This window comes from Rhamphochromis sp. 'chilingali', assembly GCF_963969265.1.
Source record: "Rhamphochromis sp. 'chilingali' genome assembly, chromosome: 8".
NCBI lineage: Eukaryota > Metazoa > Chordata > Actinopteri > Cichliformes > Cichlidae > Rhamphochromis > Rhamphochromis sp. 'chilingali'.
The window spans coordinates 6,679,462-6,703,895 of record NC_137935.1 but is presented as its reverse complement, the minus strand read 5'-3'; the positions used below and the strand labels follow the sequence as shown (position 1 = coordinate 6,703,895).

The 24,434-nt window shown below is 41.1% G+C and overlaps 2 protein-coding genes across 2 annotated transcripts; one reads left to right on the top strand and one right to left on the bottom strand.

Moving 5' to 3' along the window:
- Positions 1 to 457: 457 nt before the first annotated feature.
- On the top strand, positions 458 to 12,193 carry dhx34 (DEAH (Asp-Glu-Ala-His) box polypeptide 34; the record flags this gene model as incomplete). The annotated part of the gene is made up of 16 exons (XM_080888449.1): positions 458 to 1,442; positions 2,649 to 2,960; positions 3,352 to 3,606; positions 3,688 to 3,790; positions 5,674 to 5,891; positions 5,995 to 6,169; positions 6,446 to 6,639; positions 6,754 to 6,855; positions 6,949 to 7,209; positions 7,453 to 7,620; positions 7,756 to 7,861; positions 9,155 to 9,261; positions 9,859 to 10,128; positions 10,347 to 10,538; positions 11,768 to 11,912; positions 12,057 to 12,193. The coding sequence occupies exons 1-16, from the start codon at positions 765 to 767 to the stop codon at positions 12,191 to 12,193; spliced, it is 3,423 nt and encodes a 1,140-aa protein (XP_080744575.1). The 5' UTR covers positions 458 to 764.
- On the bottom strand, positions 12,122 to 20,278 carry spred3 (sprouty related EVH1 domain containing 3). Its single transcript, XM_080888450.1, has 6 exons — positions 20,027 to 20,278; positions 17,963 to 18,128; positions 17,636 to 17,804; positions 17,494 to 17,555; positions 17,208 to 17,366; positions 12,122 to 16,743 (listed from the first exon to the last, which is right to left on the bottom strand). The coding sequence occupies exons 1-6, from the start codon at positions 20,035 to 20,037 to the stop codon at positions 15,739 to 15,741; spliced, it is 1,572 nt and encodes a 523-aa protein (XP_080744576.1). The 5' UTR covers positions 20,038 to 20,278; the 3' UTR covers positions 12,122 to 15,738.
- Between the last annotated feature and the right edge of the window lie 4,156 nt (positions 20,279 to 24,434).

Sequence of the window (24,434 nt, the reverse complement as noted above, 5' to 3'; positions counted from 1 at the left end):
TAATTCAAAGACTGAATTATTAAGCCGCATTGACAAGAGGTGGAGTAAAGGTGAAGCTTTCAAACATAAGAACACCAAATTTTGTAGCATAAGGGTGCCAGAATGATACTAGAAGTTTGTTGATGGGTACCAAAATGATCTGGTTGAGGTGCAACTTGCAAAGGAACATGTTTACAACTAATAGTGGGGGTGTAAGTATATATTTGACCCTTTGTGGATTTGCGGAAATCTCAAATAATTGTCCACCCAATTCTTGTCCCCCCTTTTTTTTTTCTTTTTTCTTTTTTTTTTAGTAATTAAAGATATACTTTACGATCATTCTACCATGGACAAAGGCAAATTCAAATTAATCATGTGAGGAGCAGGTTTAGGGCGTGACATCTCTTCAAATCACCATTTCTTTTTTAAACGCTGGCTTTCACCGGAAGATCGGAAGATTTTAAAGGATGGAACGGAAGTTGTCCACCCGTATTATTGTCCCCTATTTAGACTTTCCAGTTTTCCCACCGGCTTTTATTTTTTAATATACAGTTGTCTGTATTTAGCATTTTAAAGCAGTATTAAAGATTCGTGTCATTCAGGCAAATGTAAACCTTTAGGGTTTGAAATGCGCTCTCTAGTTTATCTAGTATAGATGTAACATAAGGCTGCTACGAGCCTGGAAAGGCGAATACATGTGGAAGTTGTGTATTATATGGGGGGTTAACCCGCCTCCTGCTTAATTCTGGTGGAGGTAAGTAACGCTGTTTTTTGCTAGTAACGCTATGGCTTCAGAGAAGAGGAGTTGGGACTGGGGCAGCTCGCAATGCCGAGCCCAGCTGGACGAAATCTTTTTCCGGGAGCATGACTACATCCAGGTTGGCAGCTCTGAACATAAAGAGTTCTGGGCTTTCTTTGAGCGCTTCCAGAGGTTTAAAACGAAGAGAGACATGTCAGGCGCGGAAATCAGAAAGGAGGACAAAGACAAAGGGAGGGACAGGGGCAAGGTGGATCTTGGCCTTCCCAAAGAGTACGATGCTCGCTACCGGATTAACGTATCTGTGTGCACCAGGGACATCGAGGAGCGCATGGGAAAATCAGAGCATAGAAGCAGACAGAGGTCCTCCGGACCAGGGGCTCAACAGGTCTCCGACTGCCGCCTAGCGCTCCTGCATTTCCTGGATTTTAGCCAGAAACAGAGTTTTGGAAAAATTGCCAAACTTCGCCGGGAGCAGAAGAACCTGCCCATCTTCCAGTACCGGGATCGGATAGTGGAGCTGGTGCGACTTCACCCAGTGGTTGTAGTGGCAGGGGACACGGGCTGTGGAAAATCAACCCAAGTCCCTCAGTACCTTCTCTCTGCTGGCTTCAATAACATCGCCTGCACCCAGCCTCGGCGCATTGCCTGTATATCCCTCGCAAAGAGAGTCAGCTTTGAGAGCCTCAATCAGTATGGATCAAAGGTTTGTCAGGACAGATTGTTACATTTGTTGAATTCAATCCCAACCTTTCATCCAAAACAGTTAAAAGTACAAAGTAAAATGACTTTATGGAAACTTTAGGAAACTCTAAAAACTTACTTTATAATTCGGGTCCATCTGTTGACCGAAAAAATATCAGCTGGAATTTTGCTCATCGGTTAACTAAAAGGAGGGAAAAAAGGAAATAGAAAAAGAATATAATCAATATTTGAGCAGAATAAATACAATTTTAACATATGGTGGAGTAAATAGTTATTTGATCCCTTGCTGAGTTTGTAAGTTTGCCTACGTCCAAAGAAATGAATGGTCTCTCATTTTTATACTACCGCTAGTTTTATTTTAATGGAGATACACATAATATTAACCAAAAATCTTAAAAACAGACTAAAAAAAACCCTCCACCATTTTAGATAAAAGTTATAAATTGATTTGCATGCCACTGAGTGAAATAAGTGTTTGATCCCCAAGTAAAACATGACTTAGTACCCTGACCCTTGTGGGCACGCATGATGGTAAGACATTGTAGTTGGTCACCAGGTTTGCACACATCTCAGGGGGGATTTTGGCCCTCTTGTCTTTACATAAATCTCTAAATTCTTTAAGTTTCTTGGCTGCTGCTTGGCATCTCAAAACTGATTCCCTGACATCCTTTGATAGAGGTTGAAATGAAAGAAACTGATTCTGTGGACAGGTATGCTTTATATACATAACTCAGAAAGCAGAAGTATCTGTAATTGATTTATTGATTGTAAATTGTTTGTTACGTGGATACACAGCCAATCTGTGGAAGCCAGAATTCTGCCGGCTTTGTAGGGAATCAAATCGTTATTTCACTCGGTAACATGCAAATGAATTTAAAATTTTTATGGACTGTTTTTTGTTCCTGATTATTGGTTGATATTCTGTCTTGCTCTATTAAAATGAAACTACCATAAAAGTTAGAGGCTGTTTGCTTCTTTATAAGTGAGCAAACTGACTAATTCAGATGAGGATCAAATACTTATTCACCCAACTGTATTATTTTCCGTCTAGATGAGGATAACTACAGCAAGTAGAATAAAATCCATATTTAATTTAGTGAAATATATTATAGAAATTTGCTTAAAACACTGACTTCATTATAACTGCATTAAATATATGATATTTTTCAGTTTCTTGGAGCTCACAAATGTTATTGGTCTTTTTCAGGTGGGGTACCAGATCCGCTTTGAGACAAGTCGAACCGCAGCAACCAAGCTGCTGTTCCTTACAGAGGGGCTGCTGCTTCGACAGATCCAGCAGGACAGTACGCTGGCTCGGTACCAGGTTGTGATTGTTGACGAGGTCCATGAGAGACACCTCCATTGTGACTTTCTTCTCGGGGTCCTGCGTTCTCTGCTGGCTGACCGCCCAGACCTACGTCTCATCCTCATGTCAGCCACCATCAACATCAAACTGTTCTCTAACTATTTCAGCGGTGCTCCTGTACTGCAGGTCCCAGGCAGGCTGTTTCCTATTCAGGTAACCAGAGGCAAACCCTAAACACAGGTGTAAATATGCATTTTACTCAAGATGATGTGATTTTTAAAACTTTGCCTCTTGCATCTAGTAGGCAAAAAACATGCACTGGAAAGATACTGGCCCAAAACATTTTCATTCTTTATATATATATTTTTAATTTAGGATAAAATGCAAACAACGAGTCAAATGATTGAAGTTTTAAGAAAGCCACTTTTTAAAAAATGATTGTACTTGCTGTATTTGTTTTAAGTGCACAATGCAAATTTTGGTAGTCTAGATGTTGGTTTCTATTTACAAATTTAAATGGTAAAATTTTGTATCAAAGTAGCAGACATGTCTGAGAGTTGTTTTTGTTTAATGTCCTGTTTTTCCCCTCTGGCATGGTACTTAGGTTATTTACCAGCCCATTCCTCCTGAGGAGCAGTCCTCAAAGTCTGAGAAACTGGATCCTAGACCGTATCTGCGCATCCTGCAGGGCATCGATCAGCGTTACCCCCCAGAGGAGCGTGGTGACCTGCTGCTCTTTCTTAGCGGTGTGGCAGAGATCTCCACCATCCAGGAGGCCTGTCAGATTTATGCCACACACACACGTCGCTGGATAATCTTAACACTGCACAGCACCCTCTCAATTGCTCAGCAGGATAAGGTACAGTCAGCTTTTAAGCTGTTATTTAGAGTTACGATTTTCTAATTCTAATTGTGCCTCTGTTACTGTGTTACTCTTCAGGTGTTTGATATTGCTCCTCCTGGGGTGAGAAAGTGCATCATCTCTACCAATATTGCAGAGACATCAGTCACAATAGATGGAGTGCGCTTTGTTGTTGATTCAGGTATGGAACGAGTGGTACATTTATTCTCACCCCCTAGAGTTTGATGGTCCATCCTTGAAATTTAAATTTTGCAGCAAAGCTTTGTTTTAAATGACAAAACGTAATTAAATGAGGACGTACAGTGGGGCAAAAAAGTATTTAGTCAGCCACCGATTGTGCAAGTTCCCCCACTTAAAATGATGACAGAGGTCAGTAATTTGCACCAGAGGTACACTTCAACTGTGAGAGACAGAATGTGAAAAAAAAATCCATGAATCCACATGGTAGGATTTGTAAAGAATTTATTCGTAAATCAGGGTGGAAAATAAGTATTTGGTCACCTCAAACAAGGAAAATCTCTGGCTCCCACAGACCTGTAACGTCTTCTGTAAGAAGCTTTTCTGTCCCCCACTCGTTACCTGTATGAATGGCACCTGTTTGAACTCATCATCTGTATAAAAGACACCTGTCCACAGCCTCAAACAGTCAGACTCCAAACTCCGCCATGGCCAAGACCAAAGAGCTTTCGAAGGACACCAGGAAAAGTATTGTAGACCTGCACCAGACTGGGAAGAGTGAATCTACAATAGGCAAGCAGCTTGATGTGAAAAAATCAACTGTGGGAGCAATCATCAGAAAATGGAAGACATACAAGACCACTGATAATCTCCCTCCATCTGGGGCTCCACGCAAGATCTCATCCCGTGGGGTCAAAATGATCATGAGAACGGTGAGCAAAGATCCCAGAACCACACGGGGGGACCTGGTGAATGACCTGCAGAGAGCTGGGACCAAAGTAACAAAGGTCACCATCAGTAACACACTACAACGGCAGGGAATCCAATCCCGCAGTGCCAGACGTGTTCCGCTGCTGAAGCCAGTGCATGTCCAGGCCCATCTGAAGTTTGCCAGAGAGCACATGGATGATACAGCAGAGGATTGGGAGAATGTCATGTGGTCAGATGAAACCAAAGTAGAACTTTTTGGTATAAACTCAACTCGTCGTGTTTGGAGGAAGAAGAATACTGAGTTGCATCCCAAGAACACCATACCTACTGTGAAGCATGGGGGTGGAAACATCATGCTATGGGGCTGTTTTTCTGCCAAGGGGACAGGACGACTGATCCGTGTTAAGAACAGAATGAATGGGGCCATGTATCGTGAGATTTTGAGCCAAAACCTCCTTCCATCAGTGAGAACTTTGAAGATGAAACGAGGCTGGGTCTTCCAACATGACAATGATCCAAAACACACCGCCCGGGCAACAAAGGAGTGGCTCCGTAAGAAGCATTTGAAAGTCCTGGAGTGGCCTAGCCAGTCTCCAGACCTCAACCCCATAGAAAATCTGTGGTGGGAGTTGAAAGTCCGTGTTGCTCGGCGACAGCCCCAAAACATCACTGCTCTCGAGAAGATCTGCATGGAGGAATGGGCCAAAATACCAGCTACTGTGTGTGCAAACCTGGTAAAGACCTATAGTAAACGTTTGACCTCTGTTATTGCCAACAAAGGTTATGTTACAAAGTATTGAGTTGTATTTTTGTTATTGACCAAATACTTATTTTCCACCCTACTTTACGAATAAATTCTTTACAAATCCTACCATGTGGATTCATGGATTTTTCTTTCACATTCTGTCTCTCACAGTTGAAGTATACCTCTGGTGCAAATTACTGACCTCTGTCATCATTTTAAGTGGGGGAACTTGCACAATCGGTGGCTGACTAAATACTTTTTTGCCCCACTATAAAAGGCTTCAGAGAAGTTGAATGTGCAAAGCTACATTTTCTTGTTTAGCTTTTAAAATAGAGAATGCTATAGTGTTAACGACAGCAAAATAATGCACTACTTAAAAGTAGAACGGCAACTATAAAAATTGTTGTTGTTTTTTTTAACTTGCTTTATAGGAAAGGTGAAAGAAATGAGTTTTGACCCTAAAGCCAAGATGCAACGCCTACAAGAGTTCTGGATCAGCCGAGCCAGCTCTGAGCAGAGAAAAGGTCGAGCTGGTCGTACGGGTCCGGGCGTTTGCTACCGGCTCTACTCAGAGTCTGACTACAATGCTTTCGCACCTTATCCTGTGCCTGAAATCCACAGAGTTGCTCTGGACTCCCTCATTCTTCAGGTAATAAGATTCTGTGAATAGCAGGTTAGTAGAATAGTAATAGATTTTTTTTAAACTCTTCTGCATAAGTTTTAACTTCATCTATTCATTTCTGTTCTTGCAGATGAAGAGCATGTCTCTTGGAGATCCACTCTCCTTTGTTTTTATTGATCCACCCCCGGCTGCAAGTATCCAGAATGCTGTTTTTTATCTAAAGGAACAGGGGGCGCTAGACAGTCGTGGTGAACTGACGTCTATTGGTAGTTTGCTGGCACAGCTTCCCGTTGATGTGGTCATAGGTAAGATTTCATACAGCAGAACCATGTTGGAGTTTGTTTGTTTGTTTTTGTTTTTTCCTAAGTCACTATTAGGATGCTTGCAAGAGAGTGAAATAAAGTGGAAGAAATAACAAGAACGTTTTTAAAACGTTAAAATACGTAATATACATAATTTAAGGCTTTTCTTTCATTAAAAAGTAATTATACAAAGTTTCACATGGATTGACAGTGACACAGTGGTGGTCTTGTGATCATCCATCAGCTGGATTCAGGTTAAGCATGTTTGTGTCTGTTTAGGGAAGATGCTGGTGCTGGGCTGTTTGTTTAACTTGGTGGAGCCCGTGCTGACGGTGGCAGCAGCCCTCAGCGTTCAGTCACCTTTCCTCCGTAGTTCACAGCACAATCCAGATTGTGCCACTGCCCGGCAGCCCCTGCATAGCAACCAAGGAGACCCCTTTACCCTCCTCAACACTTTCAATGCCTGGGTGGAGGTCAGTAAAACAAGCATCATGTTGTGTTGGATGTTTAATATTATGAGAATCAACACTGGAGCAGTTAGGTCATAAAATGGTCTTCACTGGACGCAAAACTGATTTCGAAAACAGGTAAAAGGGGAGAGAGGTGGTGGATCAAGAAAATGGTGCAGAAGGAGAGGCTTGGAGGAGCAGCGGCTGTATGAGATGGTGAACCTACGCAGACAGTTCAAGGCAGGCTCCTCACAAAGCATTTCATACATTCATAAAACATTTTCAGGCTTTTTAGCGATTGACAACGAGTATTGAAATCCCTCTCATTATTAGGACTTGCTGAGGAGCCACAGCCTGCTGGAATCAGAAGATAGCACTCCCTCTGGTGGTGACCGTGTGCAACGCAGGGAGAGGCTAACTGAGAGGAGAAAGCTGCATCAGCTGAAGAGAGATCATGAACAGCAGGAGGGAAGCAAACGTAAAGTCCTGAGGCTGGAGGAGGGTCAGGAAGGAGACTCTTCAGGATCAGACACAGAGGAAACAGGAAGGTCTAAGAGGAACAAGGAGGGGTCTGGACAGAACTTGGACATACAGGTATCTTAGAAGATGTAACAGAAAAAAATATCACTATAAACTTGTTCTTAATTTTATCACATCCCATCCCAAGTTTTGTTTTGCCTAGTTTTTATTAAAAATATGATCTATTCCTGTTTTTCAAACTAGTAAGTTCAACTTTCAAATAAAGCAGCAAGTATAGCAGGCTCTGGTGAAAAGCTGAAGTCAGTTTTGTTATTATTAATATTTTTTTTTCCCATGGTGCTGTTTGGTTTGCAATAGGAGGTGAAGTTCAAGTTACGGCATAATGTGTCAGAGCTGCAGGAGGCTGTCAGTCAGGACTTGTCCTCACACCAGCAGGCTTTGCTCAAGCTCCTGCTTTGCAGAGGCCTGTACCCTCAGCTGGCACTGCCCGATGAACACAACTCCACCCGCAAAGACTCTGACCAGGTCAGGCTTCCTTCTACACTGAATTTCCTTTTATAACGTATGAATATACAGTAATCTGATTATTTCTATGGTGACTGAAAAAAATTAAGTAAGGAGAAAAATGAAACTTCCATTTTGTGATCTTATGTTGTGTAGGTGTTTCACACAAGGAATAAGCAAGGAGTGGTGATTCACCCAACCAGTGTGTTTGCCAGTGACCCAGAAGTGTTACAGGTGCCTGAGGGTGACACTGGAGAAATGGGTACAACCTACCTTCACATTCTTATTTTTTATTTTATTTTTTGTACAGAAGATGTAAAATAAAAGCCGTTACACAGTTGATCTGATGATACCTCTTGTCCAAAGTTCCCAACAGTGTACAAACTTTCACCTTCCTTTCTCTGTTGAGACTGATGCTAACCTTTTTCTTATAAGAGCTTTCTTACTGGCTATCAGAAAATACTGAACAAATATTTATTTTTATTTCATTCTTCTAATATATCTAGTCTCAAACCTTAACAGAAAGGGGCACTTTTACATTGGATATTTATTCCATGCTCGTCTTACACCTTACACCAGTATTGCTGTAGTAGTGTACAACACCAAAAAAATGGGGGAATAAAACCCCTCCAGCAACAATTTCCTCGAGAAATTTCAAAAACTGCTTTGTGCAGGTGAAGAATCTCATCACGTTCTTTCATCGAAACTCTCTCCAAGACAGAGTTAATATACTTTTTCATTGTTATGTATTTAATTTTCCCCATGTTTTCAGCTACAGTATGAAATTCCCTCTTTTTCTAATTTTCCTTTATGCGTATTATGCCTTCTTCTTTCATTCTGTTAATCCACTGTATCATTTAGGAAAACATCTAAACCTTGGCATTGATTTATAAGCTTTTATAAAGATCCTCGGAACAACAGACTACGTCTTATCCAAAGAGTTACCACCTCTATGTGATGTCTAATTTGTAAAAATCTTAATCTGTCCCTCATAAAAAGAGTCACTGTATTTGTATTTGTTTGATTCTCTTTGACCATCAGTTCACGCTTAGATGCTTGGTTGATTCTGATATTTTGAATTTTTCTTTGACAAATTAGATTGGATTGTAAATAAAAGTATTTTTGATATTTGTACAAATTTGGCTTGTAATTAGATAATGCTTTTACATTGGTGGGTTAATCTGGTCAGAATTATATTTTAAGATATTTAAACACAGCATTTCACAGATTTTCCTAAACAATTTTACATTTCACAGCCTAAATTCTCAATCAGATACCAAGGAGGAGCATTTCTTTTTCAAGGTTACTTTAAAACTAGCAAAAACAACATCTTCACTAATCTGATTTATTATATGAAACCACATTTCCTGTCATATAAAGTCCAACTTTATATGACAAAGAGAAACCGTAACCTGCTCAAGGCAATAAAGGGTCAGCAGTGCTTTCATTTGTTTCCAGTTAAACAAAATCTCTCTTTTTCCGCCCTCTGATCACTGAGTTTACCTTTGATCTTCTATTGAATATCTCACATGTCATCTGTGTTTCCTGCCTGCAGGGCCTGATAGGAGAGACAGCACCAAACACCAGCTGTTAGCCTTCGTCACTCTGTTGGAGACCAACAAACCCTATTTGTCAAACTGTGTGCGGGTTCCAGCGCTACAAGTTAGTACCTGATGTGGGATATCCCTATTTCCTCCACAAACCACTACATTTAAACAAAAAAACATGTTGGATAATAATGCTCTGTATTATCTTAAAGACACCTGATATTGTGAATGTAAACAAAACGAATCCAGTTCGATGCTATTACCGATTCAGAGTAGGACAAATACTTAACATAGTAATATTTTCTTGAAATCCATTAATGCACTCGCTCCAGTGTTGCACCAAGTTGCATGCTTTAAATTAAACTAACCTGGATTACATGGAATTCTCTTTGTATTACGATGTGCTATTTGGGTACGCACCACACATGGGACAGTAAATTAAACTGGACGGTGTATTCCTTTCTTCCAGTTTAGTTTATTTTTTTCACTTAGTAACATATTAAGTAGCAAGAACTGTGGCACAATGTTGTCAGTGTGCAGGTTTAATAAAGAGAGGAACATCAGAATATACGGATGAATAATGGCTGTGGGAAAGAAAACTTTTTGGGGGATTCTGTGTCAGGTTATGGTTTTATTTCATCGTCTCTTCCATTACTTCCAGTTTTTGCCAGTTCATATATGATGTATTAATCATTTCTAATTTGTTCACCAGGCGCTGCTGCTGGTAGCAAACTCAGTGGACACTAACGCTGACTGTGCGCGACTAGTGGTGGACGGCTGGCTGGAGTTGGAGCTGAAGGAGCCAGAGGAGGCTCTGAAGGTGCTGTCCACAGCGCTTACTCTCAGGGCTGAGTGGGAGCGCCTGCTGCAGGCCCAGCTGGGACAGAACTCAACAGGGGGAGCAGCAGTCGGGCAGGGGGTGTCCCGCAGAGTTGTGCAAAAGCTGAGTGAAAGCCTGGTCCGCTTTCTGCTCTACACTGAGGTACTGATGTGCCAGCTTGGTTGTTACTGTATAATGGCCATCACTTGATGATCCTAGAACACAGAGAAGCAGAACGATAAAGTTAGAAGAATCGCCCATTTGTTCCAGAAACAATTTAACACATCACTAAACAGCTGATAAAATGTAAACAATGTACATAAGACCAATACGTTAATAGTCAAAATGTTTTTTTGTGTATTTTTTACTTTCCCTGACAGGTCACTTATAGCCTTCGGCGACTCTCAGCTTTCCAGACCCAGAACCTGTACATTGGTCCTCAGTCTGAGTCTGTGTCGTCGAACACTAAAGCTGGAGATTTAAACCCGCTGTTTCCAGGAGCCGAGGCCAAGCCAGACCCCATTAAAGGAGGCCTACGTGTCACCAACTTTTTCACCTACAACTGTCTGGCTGTGAGTTTGTCTAAAAACAGCAGCAATTCAGAAATGCATTGAGTTAAAGTTTCAAAGAAATTATTGTTTCAGCTCTTAGGGCTGTATTTACATATTACATTCCCTATATAGCAATGGAAGTTGAAAGAAGGACAATTCTAGAGTTTTACATATCAGAACATAATTTAAAAAATCATCTGGTCTCTAAAACATCCTAAAAACATCCCAAAATTAAGAAAATGAAACATATATATAAATATAATAAAAGTAATAATTACCCAAATTGCTTTCATGTGAATTAAGATGGAAAGTAGCAGCCAGTTGTTAATCAAATGCACTTGATTAATTGAACATCTGCAAGTGTGACCACCTGTGTTAAAGTAGGTTTGGATGTTTGCTGGTCTGGAGTCTTCCTGTGTATAACAAAGTATACTGGAGTCAGATGTGACGCCATCTATCTGACAGCTAAAGCTTGGCTAACTGATCATCTACAGCAGACTGGCTGAATAAGAAAAGAATCAAGGTGCTGGAATAGCCCTGCCAAAGTTCAGACCTCAGCCCACTTGAAATGCTGGCAGGACCTTAAGGGGCTATGCTTAAACCTCTCATGAGAAAGAATATAGTTAGGACCAGGTGATTTTTTTTTTTTTTTTATATGTCCTGATATTTGAAACCACAGAAATGAAAGACATTGGAAATTTCTTTTTCATGACTGTAAGTTTGTCTGGGGTTTTTAAAAAGTTATTTGAGAGTTCTTTATATATTGTTTCACTTATCAACCTCCAAAATCAAAAGCTATGCCAGAAATTTAATCTCTTCCAAAGTAATACAAGTGACAAAATGCATTTTTTTGAAATACTTTTACCTTGTACGTGGAATCCATAACTTTTTAGACAATGACCCTCAAAATTACTGTTATATACTAGACTGTCCCTCTCAATGTTATTCATATAGATGCAGAGTGTACGTCAGAACCAGGATTTTAACCTAACTGCATCAACAGAGACATCAGACAAAAAATAGTTAAAGACCTGCAGTTTGGCTGTATATGGATTATAAGGTGCCATTTCCTCAACCAAGTTATAATGAAAAAATACAATTAAAAATTAAAACAATAGATGGTCAGTTCTAGGTTTAATGTCTCGAGTATTTTGTTCATGCATGAAAACAGATCATTTTGGAATGAAACCGCGCAGCTTGTCTTATTAAATCTACGCATTATTTTAGTATTTCTAAATTATGATTCGCAGGATTCAAAAGACCTCTACAGTGAGTGCTTACGTACTTTCTGGAGCTGTCCCAACTGTGACCTGTACATGCCTCTAACTCCACTGGAAAGAATGCATCATGAAGCTTCCTGCAGGCCGGCTGGAGAACAGCAGCAGCCTGAGGAAGGTCAGGAATTTCTTTTGTACTCTGATTGGTTTAACACATTAAGCGTTAGGCCACATACTTTATTTTAGAAGAGCTAAAGAATTTGATACGAAGTGTGCGTGCGTTTGCCAACTGTGTGTGTTTTTATTTTGTATTTTATTTCAGAGCCAGAGGGTGGAAAAGCAAGCTCTTCATCAAGCCTTACCAGAGTTTATCACTGTGATGTGTGCAATCAAGACCTGACCCTCACCTCCACTGAGATCCTCAAACATAAAAGGCAGCACATGTATTCTGCAAAGTAATGGACCCCAGCATCCAAAGGATAACAGCTAATCACAGTTTTGGTGGTGGTTGTGGGGGGTGTTGTTTTGTTTTTATTTTAATGGAAAATTTGTGTCTTCTTCCTCCCTTTTTAATACTTGTGGATCTTTTTTTAAGGCAATGTTCCTGCCCTCTAGTGGTCACTTGTTATATTCTGTTGTAGCTTACTGTAAAGTCCTGTTCCTGTAGGAGAGATGCAGATTTAGAAAACTAGTCTCCTTAATTTTTTTTTTTTTTTTTACAAAATATAATATAAATATTTGAGTAATAATCAAAGGCAAGAAATAAATGTGTGTTTAACAAAAGAATACATTTATAGGCTTTTTTCTTTAAAAAAAAAAAAAAGATTCCTTCCACAGCTCTATGGAACAGTTGTAAAGCAATTTGAACCAGTGTTTGGGAAACGGCACAGTGAGTTTTATACATGCACACATGAGAAAGAAGAAAACGCTTTTAAAATATAGAGTGAGGGTTTAATAATGATACAAACCCACGATATGTAACACCTCAAAGCAGCACATTGGCACAAAGTCAGAAGTAAGACAGCACAGAAGATAAAAACCTGTCTCAAAAAAATAAAGAATCAGAATAAATATCTCAATAAATAAATAAACAGGTAATATCTCATTAATTACTTTGAAACTAATAAATACGTACATTTGAAAATATGCACATTGGCAGAAATTAATAATCAAAAAAGGAAATAGTACTTAATACAGAGTTACTTAGAAATCATAAGTTATTGATTACTCAAATCAAAAGGCACATTTATTAAGATGTAAGAATGGGGCCTGCAATTGTGATCGCATGACTGTCAGTACTGTACTCTAACACCATTTCTGAACCAGAAGCAGCAAACTGTGTGCAATGGCTTTACTAGTTCTGCACCATCGAGTGAACACGTGTGTCTGTGTGTGAGGATCTATCAGATTTGTGGAGAGAGTGTGTGTGAGTGTGTGTGTGTGAGAGAGAAAGACAAAGGTTTTGAATCAGGGGATGGCAGTCTTGTGACTGGGTTTGGATTTCCTGCCATTGTGACAGGGCGTCTTTAAAAAAATTAAAAAATTAAGAGGACCAACAATGTTGGCAGGCTGGCCTAGTAGTAAAGACAATGTCCCATAACCAAGAGATCGAGGCTTGTGTTCATCAGCAGTTGCATGTCCTGACTCTGAACCCTACTGTCTCTTCACTCACTTTAAGTCACTTTGGATAAAAATTCTTGGCTAAACTTAAAATGTAAATAACATGGTGAAGCTTCTGAAAGGTTCATTCTGCCATAATTTAAAGTCCACCCAGGTGATGCTGCATTTGAGACAACGAAACTCGGTCAGCACTGGTTTCCTTATACAAAAAAAGGTATATCCATCACTTACACTTGTATTACCTTTCTGGGATTCTCAGTACATTCCATGTGTTATTTAAATTTGTTGACTTTTGTTTTTTTTTAAAGCTGCAAAATCAACAACAATCAACTTTTTTTACTTTGTGATGATTTTTTTTAATGACTTAAAGCTTATTGCATTTAATACATATTATATAACCATTATGGCCTTATTTAAGTTTTTTCACTTAACAGAAAAAGCCCAAATTTTCTTGTTGTATTTAATTTTGGAAGTGACGCACCTTTCTATAGTGGAACTGGTGTGCTTTTATGCAATGTGGCAATTTGTAAGGTGAAACAAAAAGACATACTGTAAACAAATATCCCTGTACCTGTATTCTAAGGAATTCCTACAAAAATGAAAGGATTTTTTTTTGTCCATTTCTTGGTCTAAATGAACTATTAATGCACCTTTAACTGGTTATTAACTGGAAGTAGAAATGTATCCTGCCAATCAGCAAAATAAAACATAGAAATGCAAGGTACATCACCAGCAACATTTTTAAAAATGTCTCAGGGCAAATTCATCTTTAATGCCAGCTTTAAATTTACAAAATCTTCCGCACCCTGGGTGGAACAGAAACTTGGAGCTTTGTTTCTAAATCACGCAACCACTCCAGTTGACAACAGGCAGTGGGAACGTTTGAATAGAATAGCGTAAAAATAGCAGCTTTTTTGACCTTCCACTTAAAGCAATATAAAAACCGCATCGCCTGTTTCGTTCAGTGTTTTCAAGTTAATGTGTCTTTTTCTAATCACAGCGTCAACAGTCTGCAGCAGACGCGTTCGAATGTCGCACCTGCGAGCTACGTGCTGCTGCTCAAAGACAACTTTGTGTTCCTGTTTTTCTGTTATGCTTGATGTCGAGCACAGCAACACACTACAGTATTCAGTTTCAACACTTTTCCATTACTGCTTAGTGTATACTAACATGACTAACCAGTACAAAAATAAATTTTGAAACATTGTTCATTGCACTTAAATTTTTGGTGGTGTCTCACACAGAGGCCGAGACACATCAACAGATTGGTTACCATGGGGTCCTGTTTTGTTTTTCTTTGGGGACAGTGCAGTCACTGTGTACATTAGGTAGAATAGACTCGCTCAGAGGCCTCAGTTGTAAGCACCTTGACTGATTCAACAAGTACAGTGGTGGGATATGAGGATTTCTATGATATATATTGAAAATACTTGGGAATATGGGAAAAATACATGTATGTGCAAATGTGAGGGTGCTGAATGCTAGACACATATTCTCCTTTTTTCTTTTTGGAAACAAAAAAGTAACCATGTGTTTGGTTACAAAGGATCATTATGAATCATGTTATGACTTTTAAGTCTTGGTGGTCATCATTGCAACTTCCCTTAACAATAATTGTCTCTTTGCATTTGATAACCTTTCTCCCATTGTGGTATAATGCGGTATAATCAAAGGACAACACTAGTGGTCTCAGATGCTTGTACTCTCTTGAAGACTGCATGCACCATGTGCTCATTCACACCAAACATCTCTCCTTTTTTTCTTTCCTTGTTTTTAGTAACATCTGAGGTAAAATTAGAGGTAAAGGGTGACATCTGTTCATCTGACTGATAAACAGGCCAACATGGAACAAATAACTTCCCCAAGATCTCATGTTTGTGAGTACGTGAATGTGTGTGCCATTTGGGGATTCTGTCAATATGTTTTACATTTAATAAAATATACCAATTAAAATTATAACAATCATATATATAAACATCTTTTGTTTTTTGAGTTTTTTTTCCTTTCTAAATTAAAAAAAAAACGGACATTTGAAACAGTGTACACTTCACTGTTGCCTCTGCCACCTTCTTTCTGTGATAAAGTCACTGACAGCTAACTCTAGATCAGCCACTCCTCAATAAATCCACTATAACTCCCACAGAGCCTGGTCTGAGTGCAATGCACCTACAGCAGGCATGGACCAGTGAGGAAGGCCCCAGGTTGAAAAGAGAAAGAGCCGAATGCAGCGGAAGGCTGTGGGGCTTTGGCGGGCCAGAGGTCTGGGTCTACTGAGAGCACTGTTCCTATTTAGGGCCAACCTTCTGCGTCCTAACGGATGCTCTCTTCTCTCAATACCCAAACCCCCTCGGTCCAGGAAACCCCTCCCTCCCAAAAGCCTGGCTTCATCGGACTGCCTTGTGCTTTCCCCCACAGCAGCCACACCTCTCCCCACATCGCAGGCAGGCGCGCAAAGGCAGGTAGCAGCACATGCAGGGCACAAAGAGAGACAGGGCCAGGAGGGCCAACCAGCGGGCACAGCAGAGGGGATGCGGGTGGCCCCCCATTGAGTCATCACATGAACAAGGCTCCCAGAACTCTCCCTCAGAGTCCGACATGCAGTGGTAGAGCAGACTCTCTGCGCACCACACACAGGTCCACTGGCGCAGGCAGTGCAGGGCCGGGTCTGGGGCATCTCTGCATCGGCCCCGCCCATTCTCTGAAGCACTGAAAACAGAGCGGCAGTACACACAGCGAGACGAGCATGACGATGAAGCCTGAGGGCACGGGCTGTCATCATCGGGAGAGATTGCTCCTGGGTCACCACTACTACTGGCCCCTCCTCCTCTCTTACGAGTCCGCGACCGGGGAGTGGCCAGCGATGTGTGGATGCAGCAGGGCGATGGCGAGCCTTTACCCGTCTCCTGGGGTGAACCGGCACCTGAGGACACGCCGGATACAGCATTGGGCATGGACATACAGATGGGTGACGATGAGGATAAACGCTGGGAGGCTTTACTGTCCAGGCTCACAGTCACATCACAGCCCGCCGAACCCACTCCCGCCAGCTCCTTCTCAAAGCGAACCACGCACAGCTCTGACTTGTCCTGCAGGCTTCCTCCACCACCAACAACCACACCGCCAGTCAGCCCCCCAACCATAGTCCTTGTGGCCCCTGCCCGTCTGTAATCCTCATAACCTCGAGAACCCCACAGGTCTTTGCAAGGGTCCACACTGTGCAGGTCTCCCTCCTCCAGCAATGAAATAGTGGGTGAGAGGGGGGACAGGGGAGATGAGGCTGGGGGACCTACAGGAGGAGTAGGTGGAGCAGGAGGTGGGGGCGGGGGCGCCGGGGGATTCAACACAGCCGTCATTTGTGAGAGTTGGTGCTGGCCCGACCTGGTGTGGATCTGTGGAGAGGGTGTAGGATTACAGAGTGAGTCAGGAACATTGTGTACTATGGCAGTGGTTATAGAAGGTTTTCACTTCTCAGACATCCCACATCCATACACAAGAAATAGAAAAGGCCACACCTGTTAAAATCTCACTTTATGCATTCTCAATGTAGAACAAATAAACTTGCATGGACTTAACAGTGGGGACAGAGGGGGGAAAAATCAACCAAAACAGTTGATGGGGTTTTTTTTTTTTTTTGGGGGGGGGATCTAAAACAGCTCACAAACCTCTTTCTAGGTTGTCTGCAGAAATCATTACTCAGCTTTTAAAGTGTTTATTGACGAGAAATAACTGCAAATAAGTGCAAATAACTGAAAAATCAGTTACAAATGCACATATCAAGATGTGCACATTATTCTCAGTGCAGTGGTATGGTCTAGTCAGTAAACTACAGCTAGAGCAGGAGGTGGTGTGCTACCTGAGCAGGTGTTTGCGTGGTTACAGCATGGCTGGATCCAAAACTAAACTCTTCCGACCGCACGAAGCAAGTAGACGATGACTCGCTTGTCACTATGGTGATGGGTTTGGGAAGCATCTCCTTTCTGCTGTTGGATGACGACTCACTTCCTGTATGAGACTGATAGAGGTTGCATGCCACCCCGCAAATCAAAAATCAACAATGACTGCATTTGGGTCAGGTGACAGAATACACAAACCCATTTTATTCAATATGTGGTCAAACAATGACCTGTTCGGTTACTCACAGCTTGTCCGTCATCCTCAGTGTCGGCCTCTTCTGGCGTGGAGGATGAGGGCGAGTCAGAGCCTTGTAAACGTAAAAAGAGATGACTTAGGTTTTCCTGCATATTTTCTATGAATCATATTTTATACGCAGCTCATGTCTACCTCTGTCGAGCTTGTCTATGACAGTCTGAAGCCCTTTCTCAAAGGAGATGGCATCGGCAGGGCTCTGGAATGTAAGGCCAAACTTTCGATCCTCTACTCGCCAGTGATGGAAGATGGGGTTCACCTTGTTGTACACTAACCCTTTTTGCACTGCACACTCCAGCACCGGCTAGACAGAAACATCATTCCAGACAATTTAAGAAGTTAGTTAACCAATTAAGATCTAGTCCTTCCTTAAGTTTTAAGACAGCATATATCTACAGTCTTTGGATGGTGTTGACAAGCAACGTGTCACCAAAGACAGGCATAACACACGCACACACTCACTGCTCGATCTCGCAGCCGTTCTCCACGTATGATGTACTCCCTCCGTCCCCTGCCATCATGACTCCGCCCCTTACATATGACCACATGACTGAGGCCACCACCTCCAAGGGGCACCCAACCGCCACTGGAGTCATCACGTGTCATCACCACCGCACGAACACGCACACTGTCAGGGAAACCAAGAGTGAGCCGAGGCCATGGCTGATTAACCAGTGTATCCTAATGTCTTGATGCATGCTCAATCATCCAGGTTAGGAAATCCCAAAATGTCTATTCTCTTCATCTGGCTGTAGCCTTTTCAGTGGGAGAAAGACTTTGTCACTCATCCAAGTGACTTTTTCTCTTCACCCTGAGACTAAAAAGCTCTAAGTCCAGATGAACAGAATAAACTTATTGGTATGCACTATAATAATAAACACACACTGGCACACACATGTGCACAAATACCTGCAGCAACTGATATGCACAGTCATTCAAGTGAAAACAGGTAAAGCCAGATCAACTTTCAGAACACAAAAATTCAGTACAGTGTGAGGATTTCAGGGTCAGGATTGATGCCAGCACACATGTTTCCATAAAGAAATTCACACAAAAACCACAAAACTGACAGCTTAGTTGGACTATGAGTCGTGGCTATGCAACATGACCACTCAAAGGTATATCATACAGTAACTCATAGCTAAGGCAATTACTCATGTGACCGGTAAATCTAATTTTAAGTATCAGTCTGGCTTGGTGTTAGCATTTCCTAAGCATTTCTGCTGCTAGTGTTTGAAAGCTAGAATGTTAAGCTATAGTGTGAGCTATATGGGCTCAAAATTAAGGGGCTATGGAGCAAATTGATAGAAAGAACGCCAAGGTTGAGGAGGAGAGAAATGGCCAAATGGGAGGAGGGAGGAAGAATGAGTGTTTCCAAGATAGACGTATCAATGAACGCACCCATCGCCATCAGAGGCCCGGCATTCTTACAAAAAGAAGAAGAAGAAGAAGCTGCTCTCGCCAAATCGGCTGAATAATTCAGCACTGCAGTTCGACATGTGTTTGTAATGCATGCACAGCTGCATCTTTTTTGTCATTTTTCAAAGCACACTGAATTTTAATTGTTGCAATTATTTTTCTTAAGACGCTCCCTGTCTCCATTCCGCCCCTGCTGCACGCACTCATTAACACACCCCGATATTATGTTATATTTTTTTATGAATGGGATGGAGCGAGACTGGATTTGACACTGCACTGCGCGTTATACATTTCGCCGCAAAAAACGTTTTAGGCCCAAATACAATGCAATCGCGTGTGAAAAGGGAAGAATGAAGAAGAAGAAGAAGAAGAAGAAGAAGAAGAAGGAAAAAACGAACGAGTGGGTGAGAGGATGGAGAGGAAACGAGAGATGGGGGGAGGGGGCCCGATTAGAAAAGGGAAGAAGGAGAGGAGGGGTGAGAATGAGGGAGAGCGAGGGAGAGAGAAAAATCACATTTCATTCATAAAGTTTGGCTTTAAAAAATCATAATGAAACCCCGAGACACGTTGATAAAAATCACAACGCCTCCATCCCTCCCTCGTTTTACTGTAGCCATGTCTTGAATGACGCGATGCTGGCCCCAAACTCGCCATATTTCGCCTCCCCCCTCCATACATTTTACACACTGACTGATTTCGTGCTTGTTTTTACCAATCACTAACCACGCATTTCGTTTTTGAATTGCTGCATAGCACCCGATGTTTGCTCAGTACAATAATTGTTGTTATTTCGTTAATTTTGTGCGTGCATGCCGTGTGCCAGTCATCCAAAAAGCACAGGTCCACATGTAGGTGGCTTGACATTTATCACAATTTGGCGTGGATATATCGGAAATGGGGTGTATGCTGTTGATTCAAAACTACGTAATGGTGTTTTTATTCTCGGCAGCCTGCTAAACTGTAGAGCACCGAATGTGATAACAGTGCATGATACTGGTGTAACACTGAGGGTGGTGGCGTTCTTTCCTATCCGTTTTTTTTTTTTTTTTTTTGGCGGACGATTGAATATATATGTGCAATGTTAAAAATGAAAATGTAAGGACTTACTCGCCCTCCATGGCTCGGTGTTGCCCGCCGCTTGCAGCAGCCCACCCCAGGGTCTCCTCTCTCTCTCTCTCTCTCTCTCTCTCTCCCTCTCTCTCTCTTTTTATCCTCCTTTCAGGAAACACTCAGGCTCGCTCACATTCTCTCTCCATCTGCTCTCATTTTCCTAATCTTTCTCTCTCTTGCTCTCGCTCTCTCTCTCCACCTTGATGTCGTTTCGGTGTATCAGGATAGGCTTGAGGTTGCAGCAGCCATTTTCCGCTGGCAGCATCCTCCCTCTCTCTCTTTCTCTCTCTCCCTCCCTCCCTCATTCTCTCTCTCTCTCTCTCTCTCGCTCCAAATCACTCCCTCTCTTATTCCTTTTCTCACTCTACCTGCCCTGTGCCAGCACATCCACACTAATCATTGACAGCATCGCGGCTTTAGCTAGCCTATAGGGTTTTTCACCATGTGATTTTAAATGGCTGATAATGATACCGAGTTGCTGATACATGCAGTGACGTGGGTGGTGAATGAAAAGCTCGGTAAAACCATCAATGACCTCTGGTTGATCCGTGATAACTGTGGAGAAAACTAAATTCTATGAAATTCTATGAAATGCAGGTAAAATAAAATCCGACTGCATAGTTCCTTTAAAGTATAAGCCCGGCACAGTAATATGCGTCTGTATTAATTACATTTTAACTGTTTATATATACAGTTTATATGCAACCAAAAGCAGGGCAAAAATACTATTTAGTCCACTACAAGGTCCATAGTTTGGGCGAATCCACAAAGGTTTCAGCACCATGGACAGCAATTCACCTTAGCGTAATGAAATGGTACATCCCCAATGTGAAGGCATTTGGGGTTAAACGCTGTGTTTCAATACACTCTGGTGACTTTTTACTTTATGACCATTTTTGTTACTTTTTAAACAACGAATATACTGTATACTACCTCACTGCGGCTATTCATATAGGCCGTATATTTACCGCTAGTGTTTTCTAAGAGAAATAAATGCAGGTAAAATAAAATTAGAATGCATATTTACTATTTTAGTATAAGCCAGTGTATATATATATATACATATATATATATATATGTCACTGTTTACTACAGGGAAAAAAAGTTTGCTACTGGCACATAACACTGTGTATCAATGGCACTGTGACAACCTTTTATTTTGTGGTAATTTATTACTTTCTTCTGCCATAAATATACCAGCCTACTGTTTGAACTTGGAAAAAAATATATATCACTATGGATGTTCCTATAAGTTACATAATATCCATATTTTTTAATGTACAATTTACCCCATGTGAATAGATGACACTCTGGCCACTAATCATTTTAGTTTTCAACTCTAAGGCCATAAATACACCAAATGCACTTGTAAAAATTATGCTGCACTGTAGCTATTCATAAAGACTGCTTTCTCACGACGTTTGAGAAAAGTAGCCCAGCTATGTTTTGTCTCTTTCCGTTAAAATTCCTGCAATTCTTCACAATGTCCTTGGACTGCTTTGAGTTAAAGCAGAAATACCACAATGAGAACTGTAATGTAAAGCGGCAATGATAGGCATTGCTGCCACGTGTTTTTAATGTCTCTTTAATGAAAATTATAGCGTGAGCCTATTCCATGTCCATCAAATTCACTTATTATAAATTAACTTTCTACTGTCCGTTCAGTCCCTCTAATCCATTTAGCATTTTAATTTAAAAGAAAAAAAGTAAGTGTGAATTAACAACAACATACCAGACAATGGAGATTCTTGGAAATCAAGCGTGAAAAGAAATTTTTTCTTAAGTTGAGAAAGAGATTACTTTTTCATTCATCCCTGAAGCTCAGTTATGTTACATCAGAAAAATAACCTGATTTAAACACACAGGTTCTCACAACTTTAACATGTACAATTCTTTTAAATGCAAAAAACATAATCTCACGGCACTTTACAAGATAAAGGACTTACACTATTAGAGTAACCAAACTAATCCCTTTAAGCCAACTCTCTTGGTGATAGTGGTCTGTCTCGCTCTTGTAGTTCTGTAGAAGATGTTGTGTTTAAATACCCAAGGTTAGTTTTCAGCACCACGGACAGTCCCTTAATAAACGGCTCAGACGCAATCACAAACGAATCTATGTTTTATGTGTCTTCATCACTTTTAAGTTAGTTTAGAAAAAATATTTCATGAAGGCTAACCCAAAACATATTTAATGTTAAACCTTGACATAATTTACTAATTTTAGTAACAATAACCTACTACTAACAACAACAACAATATGAGCTCGTTATTCGCCAAAATGTCAGGTATTAACAGTGCAGAGACAGGTATTTAAGATATTATAAATTTTTTTTTTGGGGGGGGGGATGGATCAATTCAATTCAATTTAATTTATACAGCGCCAAATCACAACAACAGTCGCCTCAAGGCGCTTTATATTGTAAAGTAGATCCTACAATAATAGATACAGAGAAAAAACCAACAATCATATGACCTCCTATGAGCGAGCACTATGGCGACAGTGGGGAGGAAAAACTCCCTTTTAACAGGAAGAAACTTCCGGCAGAACCAGGCTCAGGGAGGGGCGGGGCCATCTGCTGCAACCGGTTGGGCTGAGAGAAGGAAAACAGGATAAATACATGCTGTGGAAGAGAGACAGAGATTAATAGCAGGTACAATTCAATGCAGAGAGGTCTATTAACACATAGTGAGTGAGAAAGGTGACTGGAAAGGAAAAACTCAATGCATCATGGGAATCCCCTGGCAGCCTACGTCTATTGCAGCATAACTAAGGGAGGATTCAGGGTCACCTGATCCAGCCCTAACTATATGCTATATCACATACTGCATTTTTCCAAACTACGTCCAGCACCATGTCATGATCTCTATGTGTTTGGAGGCACACCACAATTTCACTTTAATTCATTCATGGAATAGCATTGCAGTTTTATCAGATGCAATATGCATCATGTAGATCTCCCTTTTCCACCACTTCTCAAAGATTCTCTGTTGGATTGAGGTCAGGTGACTGTGGAGTTCATTTCAACACAGTGAACCTGACATTGATATGGTCAGCAAACCAATGTGATATATTTTAAGCTCGTGAAAGCAGCTAAGATGGGCACACTTTAGTAACAAAGAGGTGGACAGCAACAATATTAAGACCGACTATAGTGTTTGAAAGATGTTCAGTTGGTACTAAAGGGGCCAAGGTGTGTCAAGAAGATATCACCCACACTATTAAACCACTAGAAGCAGTCTAAGCTACTGATTCAATGCAGGATGAATCCACACTTCATGTCCTTTATGCTAAATTCTGACCCCAAATGTTGCAGCAGAAATTGAGACTCATCAGACCACAAAATATTTTTTGACTCTTGGATTATCCTATTGGCGACTTGTGGAATTAGAACCGTTTCGTTCTTAGCTGACCAAAGTGGTACCCTGTGTGGTCTTCTACTGCTGTAGCCCATTTGCTGTTTCGCATACCTTGGTTGCAACTGGTTATTTTAGTTACTGTTTCCTTCCTTAAAAAAATGTTTCCTTTCTTCACAGTTTGAAGGAGTCTTGCCATTTTCCTGTGACCAGGAGATGGATGTGAGAATTTCCCAGTAGATCAGCAGTTTCTAAGACACTCACCAACAGCAAGAACCATACCTAACCACTCAAGTTAATTAAAGGTGAGTTAAATCACCTTTCCTCCCCATACTGATGCTCATTTTGAACTTCAGCAAGTCATCTTAACCATGCCTAAAGGATTGAACAGATTGATTGTTAATACAAATGTCGAATCATTCAAACCGGTGTAACTTAAAAAGTGGCCGGTAAGTGTAAGGCAATGACAAAACATGGCAGCGTCATTACACATCCAAGTACTCAAAAAACTAAACTTCCACCGTGAAACCAGTTTATTTTTGTTTTGTTTTTTGGTTAATCTGTCATTTTAAGGTTATTTGAATACACAAAATATTACTAATGATTCAAAACTTACATATCTTATTCACAATGCTCTTACAAACCTCTACCTGGCCACATAACACCTTAATTTGCTTAAATGGCCTACAAATTAATACAATCAGGAAAATAAGTATAAATCAAATGAAACCCAGCAATGGCAGTGAAACAATACACAGATTGATGGACTCAATTCCTGAGCGATTGTGGCTCAAGAGTTGGGAGTTTGCCTTGTTATCAGAAGGTTGCCGGTTTGAGTCCCGGCTTGGACAGTCTCGGTCGTTGTGTCCTTGGGCAAGACATTTCACCCGTTGCCTACTGGTGGTGGTCAGAGGGCCCGGTGGTGCCAGTGTCCGGCAGCCTCGCCTGTCAGTGCGCCCCAGAGTGGCTGTGGCTACAATGTAGCTTGCCATCACCAGCGTGTGAATGTATGGGTGGATGACTGGTTGTGTAAAGCGCTATACAAATACAG